The sequence below is a fragment of the Dromiciops gliroides genome, chromosome 3, assembly GCF_019393635.1.
Source record: "Dromiciops gliroides isolate mDroGli1 chromosome 3, mDroGli1.pri, whole genome shotgun sequence".
Taxonomy (NCBI): domain Eukaryota; kingdom Metazoa; phylum Chordata; class Mammalia; order Microbiotheria; family Microbiotheriidae; genus Dromiciops; species Dromiciops gliroides.
The window spans coordinates 214,557,053-214,575,098 of NC_057863.1; the positions used below are offsets into that span (position 1 = coordinate 214,557,053).

An 18,046-nucleotide genomic window follows, 5' to 3' on the forward strand; every position below is an offset into this window, starting at 1 on the left:
TGTGACTAGTTTCTGCCATACTGTTTTCCAGTTTTCCTGGCAAATAGTTTTCCTGACAAATAGTGAGTTCTTATCCCAGAAGCTGGAGTTTTGGGGTTTATCAAAGAGTAGATTACTGTAGTCATTTACCACTGTGTTTCCTGTGCCTAACCTATTCCAATGATCCACCACTCTATTTCTTGGCCGGTACCAAATAGTTTTGATGACTACTGCTTTATAGTATAGTTTTAGATTTGGTACACCTAGGAGCAGGCTGGTTTTCAAAGAAAAAGAGGAGCTAGAGACCCAGTTGCCAACATTTGCTGGATTATGGAGAAAGCAAGGGAGTTCCAGAAAAGTATAAGCCTTTGACTTTGAGGATCACAGCAAAATGTGGAAAGTCCTCAAAAAGATGGGAGTACCAGATCATCTTACTTGTCTCCTAAGGAAGCTGTATGCAGGTCAACAAGTGACAATTTAAACCAAACATGGTGTAAGACTGGAAAATAAGTATAACAAGTCTGTATATTGTCACCTTATTTATTTAATTTATATGCAAAAAACCTTATATGCAGAGTACATCATGTAAAATGCCAAGCTGGATGAATCAAAAGCTGGAATTAAAGTTATTCGGAGAAATACCAACAATTTCAGATGCACAAATGATACCACTCTGATAGCAGAAAGTGAAAAGGACTTAAGGAACCTCTTAATGAGAGTGAAAAATGAGAGTGCTGGCTTGAAGCTTAACATAAAAAAATCCTAAAATCTTGGCAACTGGTCCCATCACTTCCTAGCAAACAGAGGAATAAGAAATGGAAGCAGTGTCAGATTTTATATTTTTAGGCTCAAAGATCACTAGATGGTGACTGCAGCTATGAAATCAAAAGACACTTGCTCCTTGGAAGTAAAGCTTTGGCAAATTTGGAAAGCCTACTAAAAAAGCAGAGCTATCACCTTGCCGACAAAGGCCCATAAAGTCAAAACTTTGGTTTTTTACAGTAGGAATGTATGACAGTGAGAGTTGGACTACAAGCAAAGCTGAGTGCCACAGAATCAATGCTTTCAAATTGTGGTGCTGGAGAAGACTTTTGAGATTCCCTTGGACGGCAAGGAGATCAAATCAATCAATACTTCAAGAAATCAATTCAGGCTATTCACTGGAAGGTCAAATACAAATACTTTGGCCACATAATGAGAAGACAGGACTCATTGGAAAGACTCTGATGTTGGGAAAGATTGAAGACAAAAGGAAAGGGGGACAGCCAAAGATGAGATGGAAAGATAGTGTCATGGAAACAATGAACATGAACTTGGACAGACTTCAAGAACTAGTGGAGGATAAGAAGGGCCTGGTGTGTCCATGGGGTCATGAAGAGTCGGACATGGCAATAACTGAACAACAACAAAATGGAGATGATAATACTTATGCACCTACCTTCCAGAGTTGCTGTTAGAGGTTCTTTTGGAAACCCTAAAGCAATATATACATAAATTATGATTGGCATGATCTCAGTTGACCTCACAAGATTCTTTGAGGTCCCCACTTTACAGAGGTTCAGAGTGGTTTAAATAACTTGTCCAATGTCTCATAGTTCATGAACTAAAATTGAAATAATCAAAACCAAAACTAGAATTCAGATCTCTCTTCTAATACGCTGTAATTAACATGACACCCTTCTCTCCTTTAAGTCAAATATTCACCATTATTTATCCTCTTTGTATTCCTGTTCTGCCCATGTCATGATTTCAAGACCCTTCACTCTCTTAATCATTACAGTTAGTTGTGTGATTTTTTTTTAGTGTAAAAGACGATCTGTTTTTTCAACTCATTTCTATTTGGGATAAGAGGTAGGGTACCTGAAGAAGAAGTCATTGTGATCTTCATATTAGTCCTAATCTTAATCTTCTTTACTAAAGCTTGTAAAGCCAGATATCTTAGTTCTTTTTTCTAAAATGGGTCTCACTCAGACAATGAGATGTATCTCTGTCATATAAAATACAAATGATCTCCTGCCGCCAATCAGGTCAGGCTCTGCAATCAACCAGTCTAACATAGTTCATTGGGGGCACCTGTTTGTATCATTACAGATTTTCTTTTCAGTTATTGTCAACACTTCTCTGTTGTATATACGACCCACATAGTTTACCTTCTGGTGCAAGTAAGTTTACATGACCCTTGACCCTTCTTCTTGTTAGTCCTCAGAAATAAATGTTGTGTAATATTATCTGATTTTCTCTGTATTTTCTCTGTTACATAGAACCCTATATAACATTTTTTTTCTCAATCTTCCAGGTGTCCCAGCTGTAATCATAGCCATTGTGCTGGCTATCTCACCTGATAACTATGGACTTGATTCCTATGGAAAATTCCCTAATGGTTCACCCGATGAATTGTAAGCACAGATCTTCAAGAAGGGTTACTGTTGCTTTTTGGGAAACTGAATTTTCAGGGGAAAAAAATGCATTTAGGAATTACTATGTTGGCAGAGGCTCCCTTCCTAATAAAAATTGGTTAAATTTATAACAGTTCTTGTGGTCAGAACTGTAATATAGCAAGCTTGTTGGAAATTCCACTTGGCTACTGAAATAGAAGAAAATAAAAGGAAGAATTTTGAAGTCCTTTATATAAGCCTATAAAAAAAGAAAAATTACATTAAGCTGATGATAGCAGATGAAATATAGTAGTCATTACAGTATTTGTATGGGGTAAATTCTTGAAAGTTGTAATTTAGTTCAAATAACTTCAACCAACCACCTTCATAATTTCCTTTTACTTTTCTATGAAGATGTAAATTCTACTTGAGATTTCAGAGGAAGGAGTAATGAGTAGAGTGAGCTGTGTTACTTTTCTCCTTTCGTGGTTTATGCACATATAGATCTTTTTTATAGAGTAATTATGCTATTTTGTAGTCTATGATGCCATGGTTTATTCTTTGTCTTGTTTTTTTTTTTCTCCTTTTTCCATTTTAGTTGTTGGATCAACAATAGTGTTGTATTTTATATTACCGTGGTAGGCTATTTCTGCGTGATATTCCTGTTGAATGTCAGCATGTTTATTGTAGTACTGGTTCAACTTTGTCGTATTAAAAAAAAGAAGCAACTCGGTGCCCAAAGGAAAACAAGCATTCAGGACCTTCGAAGTGTTGCTGGCCTGACCTTTCTACTGGGGATTACTTGGGGATTTGCGTTTTTTGCCTGGGGACCAGTTAATCTTTTGTTCATATACCTCTTTGCCATCTTCAATACTTTGCAAGGTAAGTTTTCTGATTTTAGCTAGTCTAAAGAGCATCTAGTTGACTATTATAAACAAATATATAGAAATAATTTTCAATTGGTTCTTGAAATAAGAAGTGCTGTGCAAAGTGTGTTATTCAGGAGATAAAAGCATTTTAGTTAAAAGACAGGTTGCCTTTGAGAAGAGTGTTTTGTGATCCTCCTGATTAAAGGAAAGGCAATTTCTAGATCCATTAAATTATTTTTGGTTGATATAATTCTGCAAGATTTCACCCTGAAGGACAAAAGAGGGCTATATGCCTGAAAAGACTGCTGATTCACTGTTTTAGCCTTGGCATAATACCCTTCCATCTCCTCTCTGATTTTCCTATTTGTAAAAACGAAGCTAACACTGCATGTTCCCTCTTTAACTTACAAAGCTTTTTAAGATCAAATGAAAGAAAGTGAACAACAGGTCATGGGAGTTTCAGAATATAACTACATAATATTATTTCATAGCTACACAGAACCAATTTATATCAGCATCAAAAACATAGGCGCAGGTTCTGTCCAAGCACAAACACCTGTTGAGTACCTAGTTTGTATAAGGTACTATGGTAAGCAGCCCCTGTGACACTTGGAGTACCAAAGGGGCCCCCCGGAAACCAACCTAGAAGTTCTAGTAGTGACTACCAAGGGATAATGAGAGACGGCATTCCTATGAAGACCACCAATTTGCCCATCCCTCCAAAAGCATGAGAATCAGGAAATCAGAGAAGTTGGACAGCAAGGGAGAAACCTAAAAGGAATTCCAGAGTGACCCTCTTTCTGTTGTTTTGTGCCATGTGGACTACCTAGTCATACTGCTTGAAAGCTTGGAAGGTTTTTGTTTGTTTTTTTTTTAGTGAGGCAATTGGGGTTAAGTGACTTGCCCAGGGTCACACAGCTAGTAAGTGTTAAGTGTCTGAGGTCGGATTTGAACTAAGGTACTCCTGACTCCAGTGCTCTATCCACTGCGCCATCTAGCTGCCCCAGAAGTTATTTTCATATTTAGTCCTATTTATCCCCTCTATGAATTCTAGCTGGTTTTTTCTGTGTGTGTGTAGGAGGAAAAGAAGTTAAAGTAAAAATTAAGGTTGTGGCTACTGATTGGAAATATTTAAAAGGTAGGGAAATGTGTCTTAGGAGCATGTCTTCCTTATGATGAATTCTAGAAAAGCAAACCACTGGAATAACAGGACAATAAGCTGGAAAGATAGGTTCTTGTGGATTGTCCTTTAAATAAGAGCTCCCCATTTTAAAATTAGGCACAACTAAGTCCATGTGTTCCGAAAGAATCATAATTGTGTTCTTTAAAAAAGAAAATTTCAGAGTTGTGAAGGTCACTATTGTTTAAAAAAGTATCCATCATTCAGTGACTTGGTTAATTTTGTAATGATTAGACCACACTTTGGCAGTAGAAAGCATGGAGGCTGGCCCTTCAGAAGTATATCAACAGTAATACCTTGTCTCTGGATTCACTTTGCTTTTAGCCTTTCTCTTAAAGATTGCTTTTTAACTTTGTGTTCCCATATGCTTTCCTCATCTCGTTCTTCTATTGCTTTTGGCTCCAGAAATGTCATTTTGTGGTTTCACTTATTTCAGAGCAACAAATCATTCTGCTATTTTCCAAGAAATCCCAACCTGAGATTAATTTAATTGTATATTATGGCTCTTTCTCCTTATTTTGTTCAGCTTGGAAAGCATCAAGTATGCCTGCGGGTTACATGAAGTCTCTGTTTTAACTTACAATATTTAGAATGAGGTAAATGAAATATCTGGCAAATTATTTCCATAAATCATTGTCATCCACAAATTATATTCAAGCATCTACTGCCTTTATTATGATATATTAGTTCCTAATTTGAATGACATGCCAAGTTGTTGCATTATAACCTGATAGGACTAATTGATCGACCAACAAGGGTATATTAAGGACCTGCGGTGAGCCGGGCACTGTGCTAGGGTCTGGGAATACAAAGACAAAAATGAAACATAGTTTTATCTTAATACTTTACTTGATTAAGACAAGCTAATTTGGGGGGAAAGGCACTGGAAGCTAGGGAGAATCAGGAAAAGCCTTAGGTAGGAAATGGTCCCAAAGATCTTTGAAGGAAACTTGGGATTCTAAAAAGTAGAGATGAGGAGGGTGTGTATTTAATTTATAGTGGAGATGACACAGAGAGGGAAGTTAGAAGTTTCTTTTGTGGGTCAAGAAGGCCAGACTGGCTAGAGTGAGGAGTGCATGAAGGAATAATTCATAAGGCTGGAACACTAGTTTGGAGCAAAGTTGTAAAGGACTTTAAAATGCCAAGTAGAGCATTTACCTATAGGGAACTACTAGAGTTATTAAGGAGGAAAATAACATGGTTAGATCTGTGTTTTAGGAATAACACATTGGTAGCTGTGAAGGATAGGTTGGAGAGGGGAGAGACTTCAAGTGTAGGGTATCTAATGAAGAGGCTAAATGTAGTAATAGTCCAGGTAAAAGGTGAGGAGGGCTTGAATTAGTGTGGTGGCAGTGTGAGTTGTGGAGGTAGAATGGACAAGAGTTGGCAACAAATTGGATGTAATGGGGGAGGGAGTTCCAAGGTTATGAACCTCATTGATTAGAAGAATGATGGTGCCCTCAACAGAATTGCAGAAGTTCAGACAAAGAGTGAGTTTGGGGGAAAGGATAATGAGTTCTGTTTTGGTCATGTTGAGTTTGAGATCCTTTTAGACATACAGTTGGAAACATCCAATACGTAGTTAAAAATGTGGGACTGCGACTCAAGAAGATACCGAATAAAGCAAATTTAGGGAAAAGGTAATGAAATCAAATGCTTATATTGAATGAAATCAGGATAGGCATTGTAATGCAGTGGAAAGTGTCCTGCATATGGAGTCAGAAGACCTGAATTCAAGATCTGCCCCTTACTACACCGTAACCTTTGGCAAGTCATCGAATTCCCTCTGGGCCAAAGTTTCCTCATCCATAAAATAAAGGATTACAATTAGATATCCTCAAAGGTCCCTCCCACCTCTAAATCTATAATCTTTTGATCCTATACAACATTCAAGACACCCATCTTCCTGTGAACCCCAGTAGGAAAAAACTTGCTATTACAAAGCAAGGAAGTTGACAGGAGAAGGGATGTGAAGTGTTGGCATGAGGAGAGTATTCACCTTAAAAAAGTATTATTCACTTTAGAAAGAGATTCATCGGGGCAGCTAGGTGGTGCAGTGGATAAAGCACTGGTCCTGGATTCAGAAGGACCAGAGTTCAAATCCAGCCTCAGACACTTAACACTTACTAGCTGTGTGACCCTGGGAAAGTCACTTAACCCCAATTGCCTCACTAAAAAACAAAAACAAAAACAACAAAAAAAGAGATTCATCATTAGATTCCTTTAGCTAGAAAGCTTCCATAATAACTTGAAAATATTTAATTTTTAAAAATTATTTTTCCAAAATCTATCAAATCACATTATTGTCTATTAAGTAGAATGCTATTAGAGTATTAATCCTGTTTAGATATCATTAATGATATTAAATAAAATTACATTAAATAAATTCATCATCATCTAAGAACTAGCTATAAACATATTGTGTTACCTTTCATCAGCATCTAACCCTGTAAAATTATAAAATCATTAAGTTACTTTTCCTTTTTTTTTTTTTAAGGATTCTTCATATTCATCTTCTATTGTGTAGCAAAGGAAAATGTCCGGAAACAGTGGAGACGATACCTTTGTTGTGGCAGATACAGGCTGGCTGAAAATTCTGGTAAAAATGCACAATATGTTGTTATTATTATTACATAAATATTATTTCTTCTTCATTTAAGTTTGTAGAGGATCTAAAGGTGGACTCTATAGAGATTTTATATATAGATATAGATATTAAGGCCTGAATGTAGAAAACAGTGTTTCCAAATATGCTAATCAATCAACAAAATGATCAATGAAACCTGCTCAAATTCAGTCTTGTACTCAAAAAATGTTGTGTTCAATTTTTTAAAAATAAAATTTCAAATATTTGTTGATACTTCAATGGTCCAGTAGTCTAGTAGTCCATTCCATTATATTCATTAAAAATTCAATGTCAACCTGGAAGTGTTCAGTGGAATGCTCCAGAGATGTGTGCTGTTTCAAATTTTTATTAGTGAATTAGATAAAGACATAGATGACATGCTTATTAGATTTGCAGGTAATAATGTTTAATGAGGCTGCTAATAGTCAAAATTCAAAAAATATCTTGGCAGGCTAAAATACCAAACTAAATTAAAAAATATGAAATTAATAGAGATCTTTTAACATGGAAGGAACCTTCAAGGTCATGTAGCCCACCTTCTCATTTTACAGATTAAAAAAACTGAGATAAATGTAAAGCCTTACACTTGGGTTCAAAAACTCAACTTCAGATATGTCTCTGGAGGAATGGTGAGAAGGCAATTTGTTTGAAAAAAATCTGGGGAATTTAGTGGACCTCATACTCAATATAAATGTCAAAAATGATAGCGCAGTCACAAAAGTAAATACAATTAATTTGCATTAAAAAAGGTCCAGGAAATTAAAAATTTTTAAATTTAAAAGAAAGGTACAGGAATAAGGAGGTAATAATTTTGTTAATTATTTGTCAATTATTTAAAGGACTGTTGTAAGGAAGAATAACAGACTAGAATCATCCTATCTGGTGAGAGTGCAGGACTGAGAGCAAAGGGTGGCACTTGCAAAGAGGCAAACTTAGGAGACACTTCCTAACAATTACAGGTATCCAAAAGTGCAATAGTTTGACTCAGGTGTAGGTTTTCCCTCTTTGGAGGTCTTTAAGCAAATTCCAGATGACCGTTTGTTGAGAATATTATTTAGAGGGCAGCTAGGTGGTGCAGTGGATTCAGGAGGACCTGAGTTCAAATCCGGCCTCAGACCCTTGATACTCACTAGCTGTGTGACCCTGGGCAAGTCACTTAACCCCAATTGCCTAAGCAAAAAAAAAAAAAAAGAGAGAGAGAGAGAGAATATTATTTAGGTACATGTTGGAATTGATGGCCATTGAACTACCTACCAACTTTGAAATTCTTTGAGTCTCTGAAGTGGAGTTCAAAATCAACTGCTATTTTTATATCTTATTAAATTAATGAGATTCTTTATGAAAGACTATTTTAACTTGATTGTTTTCTAACACTTCCTAAATTTAAAAAATTAACTTAAAAAATTAGCTTCATTGTTCATAATATATATTCATCTTATATATTCTAGATTGGGCAGGTTCCATTAATCAATTTGTAGATGAGCAAACCAATTTCTTTATATAGTTCTTAGCATATTTTGAATTATTTTAATTTGTCTTTTTTTCCCTTTGGACATATAACAACCAAGATTTAGAAGACCTGGGTTCTGATCCCAGCTCTCTCACTACCATTGTGATTTGGGGCAAATAAATTCAACTTTTGTGGCCTCAGTATCCTAATTAGAAAAATGGAGATAATAATAATTACACTAAGTCATAGTATTTTTGTGAGGAAAGTGCTTCCTAAATTTTAATGTGCTGTAAAAGCATAAACTAGTCATAATAAACATAAATAATAATAAACTATAATAGAAATTATATAATATAAAATAATAAATAAACTAAAATAATAATAATTTGTAAAATGAGGGTTTAAATAATCTCTAAGGTCCTTTCCAACTCTACAATCCTATAATTCTATGAATTTGGTTATCCAGCACCTGGCTCAGATTTATTTTTTATTTATTTATTTTTTTTTAGTGAGGCAATTGGGGTTAAGTGACTTGCCCAGGGTCACACAGCTAGTAAGTGTTAAGTGTCTGAGGCCAGATTTGAACTCAGGTACTCCTGACTCCAGGGCCGGTGCTCTATCCACTGCACCACCTAGCTGCCCCTCAGATTTATTTTTAATGAGAAAATTGAGAAAAAGGAAATAATGAGAAAAATAGAAATAGGAAATAATGAGAAAATGCTATTTTGAAGCGTTTTCTATAAAAATAAATTTTATTTTGAGGCATCTTCTAAAATAGTATGGTTTGTGATTTCTGATGAGATCTTAGAGTCTGTGGCCAAGAAAAGACTGGAATGCAGCACAAAGAGTCCAATCAAGTTCTAAATAGTCATGGCTAATCACCACATGGTCATTTCAGCCATGGTGCCTTGTACCCATCATGATGGTAGCCAAACTGAGCAAACAGGTCAAAGGTATCATGACTAGGTTCATCAGCTGGAGCTGAAGATAGAATTAGTAACTTTTGGTTTACTTATTGAACAATCAGGTATTGATGTAATTGCTTTGTAAGCTCTTGAAGTGTGATAGTAGTTTCTAGATTTCATTATCTCCCATATACCTGTCCCTTGCATTTTTGCTTCAACAAACTGCACTATTTTCTGTAATGCTTATTCTGCTATAGACTGGAGTAGAACTGCTACTAATGGTTTAAAGAAGCAGATTGTAAACCAAGGAGTGTCCAGTTCTTCAAATTCCTTACAATCAAACAGTAACTCCACTAATTCTACCACCCTGCTAGTGAATAATGATTGCTCAGTGCACGCAAATGGGAATGGTATGTATATCTCCATCAAGTATTTCTTGAGCTATTTTTAATGTACTTTTAAAAGTAGATCTATCCTCTTGTGACATCATTTCTAAGTCCAGAGCATAATCACATATGACTTGTTCATTAAAATGGTTGCCAGTATAAAAGAGAAATACTCATCCAGAATTTGATTCATGTTAGTGTACAGTGGAACTGATTTTCAAAAGAATATCCACTTCTCTTTTGAATTGTTACTGAATACAAAGCTTTAATGTTGCAAAGTCTGAACAGAGTATCATCTTTAAATTCCATTGACTGTGCTCCTTAAGAGCCACATTGAAAAGCTCAAATAACCACACCAATTCCTGTGACATCTTAACTAGACGCTTCCTCTATGCTTAAACCTTGCTATACTATGACTTATCCTATTTACTAATCCTTTCTTCTGATGTTGATTCTTTTAGTCAATGTTCAGTTGCACAATAGTAAAAGATAAAACACGGCTTTCTATATTATCAATAGGTGGACAGATTTTAGTTGCTATGCTTTGTAAGCCCAGGAATTCTGACATTTGTATCAGAAATATTCACTTGTTCTTCCTTTATAAAACTGGGGTGTTTTTTACTTAAATCAGCTTTATCTTTTATGTCTTTATGTGTTTTGCTTCTTAATATATCTATTTTTATTTAAATCAGTGTAATTGTCCTCGGCTAGTAATTATTAGAATGACTTTTCTTCTCATGCTTTTCATCACTCTTCATGACTTATTGAATACAGTTTGTAAGCGGTTAGTATGTCTGCCCCCAAAATCCCAGATCTCCCAAAGTCAGCAAAATCTGCTGGTATTACCATAATGTACACAGATTCTGAAAAAATAAAAAATGTTCAGTCCCTTTGAGGGATGTAATTAATGCTAGTTCCTTAATAGCTTTATACCATTTTAGAGTGAGCACTCTCATCATTTACTATGAACAGCAGTATGGCAAGATTAGTTTCCAAATACTGAGCAGGAAAAAAAAAGATCAGCTTAATTTGGGGTCACAAAAAAAGAAATTCAATTCCAAAGGGAAGGGAAGTCATAGGTGTGCAATGAGTCACTGACAATGTAAGCAACAGGACATAATAAGAAGCATATCAATGCTGGCCACAATTGTGCTCATCTGTAGTTCCTGCTGCTGAGAGGCTGGTGGATTGCTTAAATTCAGGAGTTCTGAGCTACAGTGAGACAAAAGGTAATCAGATGTACACACAAATCCAGTACCAACATGGTGACACCTTGGAAGTGAAAGGGTATCAGGCTGTCTAAGGAGGGTTAAAACAGACCAAGTCAGCAGAGCTGAGCAGGAGTTTCCAATGCTGATGAGTACTGGGATACATGAGTGATGGCTATCCTTCCATCTAAGAGGAGACAGGGAGACACAGTCTCCAAAAAAAAAAGGCAGAGGAATACTTAGGATTTTTTACCATATCTCCTCAGGAAGAGGTTGTATTAATGAGAGGATTAGATGAAATGGATTGGATTTTTCAATCCATATCTAGAGTCCCTTCCAATTCTAAACCTATGATTCTCTGATCCCAGAATGAAATATAACTATGCCCTACAATTATTAAGGAGGAAGCTTCTTCGCAATGCATATGGTAGGAAGGTGTGGGCTGTTTTCATGTTTTAGTAAATGTTTCATCCTACTAATTCATTAAGTGAACCTGCTAATCTTCCTCTAGGAAATGCCTCTACAGAAAAGAATGGAGTTTCCTTCAGTGTCCAGAATGGTGATGTGTGCCTCCATGACTTCTCAGGAAAACAACACGGGCTTAATGAGAAGGAAGATGCTTGTAACAGCAAAAACCGAATCTCTCTCAGACGGACTTCAAAGAGGGGGAGCCTCCACTTTGTTGAGCAAATGTGATTTAAAAAAAAAAATTCCCAGTATGGTGCTGGGTAATGGGAAAGTATCAGTCTTAACGTTCACACAATGTGAGAAGGACTTAAAGCTAAGTTATTTAGTGCCCCATGTCCTTGGGGAGAACAGATCCAGGACTGGCAAGAACTGGGGATTGTGGGGGGAAAAACAAACTTCAAAATTCTGTTAGAGAAGATTCATTGGAAGCTACATTGGAGCTCACATATGTTTGCAGTCTGGGTCATTATTCTTCCCTTTCAAAGAGAGTTGTTGTTTTTTACTTTAAAAAAAAAATTACAGTAATACAAAATAAATATTCTAAGTAGTACCAATGTAAAACCCATAACTGATGACAACTTAGACTATGCTTATTTTCTTTGTTATCATATCATACAACAGCTGTTAATTACACCTTTTGTGGGGTTGGTCCTTCTTGTTGTATATAAGTTAAGTGCCACAGACCATTAACATTTTCTTTCTACTTTAGAAACATGTATATTTATTTCCTATAATGTAAATTTTTTTTCCTTTTGTATAGAAGTGATTGTGTTATTTTGTTTCAAGCTGTAACTTAGGAAATGCTGGCTGATTCAGTGAACTCCCAAACTCTGCTCTTCATTAGCTGAGAGATTATACAGTTGGGAATGCAGCAGTTTACATGGGCCGACATGTAAAGATGCTGGCTAAACTAAAATGTATGAATAAGCCCTGAACTAATTCTTGGTTCTGATTCTGAAACCTAAATTCTGAGACCTGATTCTGGCCCTTTTAGACCAGTTTAAAAGTTTGATCAGAGGAAGGAGAGGAAGCAAGATGCAGATCATTTAGCAGGGCAATTCTAACCATTGAGCAGCCTCATTCACTGCCACTTTCAACCTTCTAAGAGCCTTTCAAAAGAAAGGGACAAATTAATATTACTTTTTAATGAAATGTATATAAGGAAAAATTCCTAGCTACTATTGTTTAGGAGCAAGGTAACTGCATGGTACATGGTTGACTTTTAAGACTGTTAAGCTCCGGTTTACTCTGAGCTATAATTAATAAATACATATATAATATATATAAATATTAGGGGGCATGTCATGTCTCAAAGACAGTTGTACAGTGATGAAGGTAAGCATGAGATTGAGAGTGGGAAACTATCCCACGATATTATCATTCCTATGAATATCAAACCCTGATTTTTACATATTAGATAGGTTTTCCTTTGCTTCCCACTTATAGTATCTTGGTTATTTCCCCGAGTATGTTCTTAATAGGAACTATATGAAGTCTTTAGTTAGTCCTACCCTCTTACTCCCATGGGATCTATTGTATAGATTCACAATACTTGTATAAGTGAATGTGGGGGGCACAGGACAAACAATAATGACAGTATGATGCATTTCTGTGAACGCTCTACTTGGCTAATTGCCTTTGCACTGTTTCTTATATGTTTTATTTAATTCTTTTGTATTTATATTTTAAAATGTTGAAACTGGAAAAATAAATTTCAAGTTCATTTCATTAAGTTTTAATAACTCTCATACAGATAAAGTGTGTGCAGTCCATTTTTTTAAATGGAAGTGTTGCTTAAGTACAATAAATTAGGACTAAAGGCCTGAGTGTAAAAAACCATTAATAACATTTTCTAGAGAACTGTGAATCACACTAGGTCACAGGAGTTCTTAATGTGTGTGTGTGTGTGTGTGTGTGTGTGTGTGTGATGGATTCTTTGTCAGTCTTGGGAAATCTACAAACCCCTTTTAAGTATGTTTTTAAATACATAAAATAATGGGATTAGAAAGGAAACCAATTCCATTTATCAAAATATTTTTAAAAACAAGTTCATGGGGGGCAGCTAGGTGGCACAGTGGGTAAAGCACCAGCCCTGGATTCAGAAAGACCTGAGTTGAAATCTGGCCTCAGACACTTGACACTAGTGTGACTGTGGGCAAGTCACTTAACCCCTCCTTGCCCCACCAAAAAAAAAAAAACAAGTTCATGGACCCCAAGTTAAGAATTCCTACATTTAGAAATATGAAGCAATATGGATAAAATGCTGTCTAGTCTCTTGTGACATCATCCCTTTGCATTTTACCCATTTTCAAGATTCAGTGACACTATATATTCCTAATTTGAGCCCCAAACTCTACATCTATTAGCAGATTTATTCCCTTCAATAATAGTTTTCAAACTGGGATTCCAGGGGGCATCCTGGAGGAATTTTAAGAGAATAGTGGAGAAAAGAACTGAGATTTTCCAGACATTTTAGTGATACCCATAGGAGATTATGTGGATTATACAAATGTGGCTAGACAGTCTTCTCCATCTGGTAGACCTCTGCATTTATTCATTCATTCATTCATTCATTTAGTGATTCAACAAATATATTATCAAGAACCAACAAAGATAAATAAAACATGGACGTTGTCCTTAATCAAATGGGATTTTATGAGGCAGATAGTTAAAATACAAATGAGAAATACATATATGTAAACTAATTAGAACATATTTTCATATACATCGTATGTACACAAAGATATAAAAGATTAATTTTCCAAATTATTGGCTACTACTACAATAATAATAGCTAACATTTATATAGCACTTTATGTCTTGTAGAGCACTTTATAAATATCTCATTTTATCCTCACATCAATCCTGTGAGTTAGGTGTTATTATTATTCCCACTTTACAAATGTGGAAACTGAGGCACAGAGAGGTTGAGTGACTTCCCCAGGATCACACAGCTGGTAACCATTTTAGGCCAGATTTAAGTTGAGATCTTCCCAACTCTAAGCCCAGTGCTCTACCCATTAAGCCTCCTAGCTACTAGAGAAAACTACAGAACCAGTGTTTGGTGGTACCCTTTAAATATTTCCTAGTGTTTGTGTACACATGGGGTGATGAGAAACTGTGAGATGAAAAGACTTCATGCTAAATTTTACATAGAAGAAAGCTAATGCTCACTAGGAATGATAGAGTTCTTCTAGTCTCTGATTCTATGTCAGACTCAAGATTATTCTTCAATCCTTGGTTCAAATGTGCTTTTTTGTTTTCCTTAGACCACTTCGGGGCAGCTAGGTGATGCATTGGATAAAGCACCTGCCCTGGATTCAGGAGGACCTGAGTTCAAATCTTGACACTCACTAGCTGTATGACCTTGGGCAAGTCACTTAACCCTCATTGCCCTGCAAATAAATAAATAAATAAGTAAGTAAATAAATAAATAAATAAATGATTTTAAAAAGAAAGACCACTTGGAGGATGATGTGAAAGCTAGATCATTTCATTACCACCCAGAGACAAAGCTATGTTCTCCACATTATCAGTCCTACTTTGCAAAGGGTGAGGGGTCAACAGACGTCTTGGTGGCTTAGGTGTAGATATAAGAGTCAAGTAGCCCTGAGATATTCTGAGTTTTCCCCACAATCTTTTGAAAAATAATACGCAACTTCTTGTTGGCCTGACTCAATAATCTAGCTGCCATCACTGCAAGCCTAGCATCTATCTAGAGACTAGGCTGTATTGCAACATGCAATCAAAAGCTCTGTCCTGCAAGATAGAGTAATAGGTGATATTCTACACACACATACACACACACACACACACACACACATGGAGAGACTTTTAGTGAGACCTCTCTTTTTAATGTCACATGGACAATCTTAACCAAAATTGTTAGAAATACCCCTTCCAAGGACATGTGTATTTTTCACACACATCCTGAGAGCCTAGTGAACTTTTTTGGTAATAGTATGTCTTAGGTAAGGTCTAGAGCTGGAAGAGACCTAAGAGAATATGTAGTCTACCCCCGACCTTGTTGGTAAATTGTATTCAACAAGTCACCTTGGTATTTTGAAACCAGGAATGTGCATTTATTTAAATATATTTTATTAATGTTTACTATTTCTTAATCTAGATTTGTGATTTCATAAGTACAAGACCTCTCAATGTACCAACTCCCTTCACCAATCATATCAGCAACTTCTCTTAGAGAGTTCTCTGGAGGCACTGCAAGGTTCAATGACTTGTCTGATATCACACAATTAATTTGAGTTGGAGTCAGGATTTGAACACAGATCATTCTCACAACAAGGCCAGTTCTCTATCCTCCATATCATTCCATCTTTTTGTTGTTGTTGTTGTTGTTTCGTTATTCTTTTTTTTTAATGTTATATTTAAGTACCAAGCTATTTCCCTCCCTCCCTCCCCACCCTGTACTAGAGAAAGCCACCATTTCACACAGACACACATGGAGAATCATGCTATGCATACTTCTATTTATCAGTTCTTTCTCTGGAATTGGATAGCATCTTCCTTCATAGATCCTTGGTAGTTGATTTTAATTTTTATGATACTCAGAATAGCTTAGTCATTCACAGTTATTCTTTGAAGAATATTGCTGTTGCTGTATACAATATCCTCTTGGTTCTGTTTATTTCACTTCATTATTTCATTTGTCTTTCCATGATTTTTTCTAAAATCAACCTGCTCATCATTTCTTACAAGACAGTAGTATTCTATCATAAGCAAATACTGCAACTTGGTTAGACATTTCTCAATTAATGGATATCCCCTCAATGTCCAGTTCTTTGCCACCACAAAGGCAGCTGCTACAAGTATTTTAGATCATATAGGTTCTTTCCTTTTTTCCCTGATCACCTTGAGAAACAGGCCTAATATAGTGGGATTGCTGGGTTGAAGGGTACACACATTTTTATAAGTCTTTGGGCATAATTCAAGATTGCTCTCCAAAATGGTTAGATCAGTTCACAGTTCGCAACAGTGTATTAGTGTCCCAATTTTTCCACATCTTCTCCAACATTTGTCATTTTCCCCTTCTATCATTTTAGCCAATCTGATAGGTGTGAGATGATATCTCAAAACTGCTTTAATCTGCATTCCTTTAATCAATAATGATTTAGAGAAAAAGAAAAATAATAATAATAAAAATAAAATCAAGGGCAGCTAGGTGGCACAGTGGATAAAGCACCAGCCCTGGATTCAGGAGGACCTGACTTCAAATCTGGCCTCAGACACTTAACACTTACTAGCTGTGTGACCCTGGGCAAATCATTTAACCCCAATTGCCTCAGCAAAAAAGAAAAACAATAATAATAAAAATGATTTAGAGCATTTTATCTATCTATCTATCTATCCATCTATCTAGCTATCTTTGATTTCTTTATCCAAAAACTGCCTGTTCATATCCTTTGACCATTGATCAATGGGGCGATGACTCATTCTTATAAATTTAACCAAGCTCTTTATATACTTGGGATATTAGACCTTTGTCTATAAAATTTCCCTCCAGTTTTCTGCTTTCCTTATAATCTTGACTACATTGGCTGCCTGTACAAAATCTATTTAATTTAATGCAATCAAAGCTGTCCATTTCACATCTCACAGTGCTCTCTGTCTCTTGTTTATTCATAAATTCTTCTATCCAGAATCTTATAGGTAATATGTTCCATATTCTTACAATATTTCCCTTGATGTTTAGGGGATGTATCTATTTTGACTTTATCTTGGTTTATACCTAGTTTCTGCCAAAATGATTTACAGTCTTCCCAACAATTTTTACCAAATAAAAAATTCTTATCCCAAAGCTACTATAATCATCTAATACTGTGTATTGTATGTCTACTCTGTTCCACTGATCTACCTTTCTATTTCTTAGTCAATACCAGATAGGTTTTATATTGCCTTATAATATGGTTTAAGTTCTGGTACTGCTAAACCTCCTTCTTTTACATTTTTTTTTTCACTAATTCCTTTGGTGACCTTTTTTTCTTCCAAATGAATTTTGTTATAATTTTTTCTAGCTCAATAAAATATTTTAGTAATTTAATTAGGAAATTATTGAATAAGTAAGTTAGCTTAAGTAGAATTATCATTTTTTATGTTGACTCTGCCTACCCATGAACAATTAATATTTTTCCAATTATTTAAATCTGACTTTATTTGTATAAAAAGTGTTTTGTAATTATATTCATGTACTTCCTGGGTTTGTCTTGACAGGCACACTCCCGGGTATTTTATGCTCTGCAGTTATTTTAAATGGGATATCTCTTACTATCTCTTCTTGCAGGGGTTTGTTGGTGATATATCGAAATGCTGATGATTTACGTGGGTTTATTATAATCCTGCTACTTTGCTAAAATAATTAATCATTTCAACAAGCTTTTTAGTTGAATCTCTAGGATTTCACAAGTATATCATATCATGTGCAAAAAGAGACTGTTTGGGGTTTGGGGGGGGCAGGGCAATGAGGTTTAAGTGACTTGCCCAGGGTCACACAGCTAGTAAGTGTCAAGTGTCTGAGGCCAGATTTGAACTCAGGTCCTCCTGAATCCAGGGCCAGTGCTCTATCCACTGCACCACCTAGCTGCC

General features: G+C 35.8%; 1 protein-coding gene across 1 annotated transcript in view; it reads left to right on the forward strand.

The window, feature by feature from the left end:
• ADGRG2 (adhesion G protein-coupled receptor G2) overlaps window positions 1-13,103 on the forward strand; it is a 168,794-nt gene extending 155,691 nt beyond the window's left edge. The window contains exons 25-29 of the mRNA XM_043994983.1: window positions 2,276-2,375; window positions 2,953-3,236; window positions 6,901-7,002; window positions 9,642-9,794; window positions 11,490-13,103. Coding sequence (XP_043850918.1) covers window positions 2,276-2,375; window positions 2,953-3,236; window positions 6,901-7,002; window positions 9,642-9,794; window positions 11,490-11,674 — 824 coding nt within the window. The 3' untranslated portion in view covers window positions 11,675-13,103. The remainder of the gene's footprint in view (window positions 1-2,275; window positions 2,376-2,952; window positions 3,237-6,900; window positions 7,003-9,641; window positions 9,795-11,489) is intronic.
• Window positions 13,104-18,046: the final 4,943 nt, after the last annotated feature.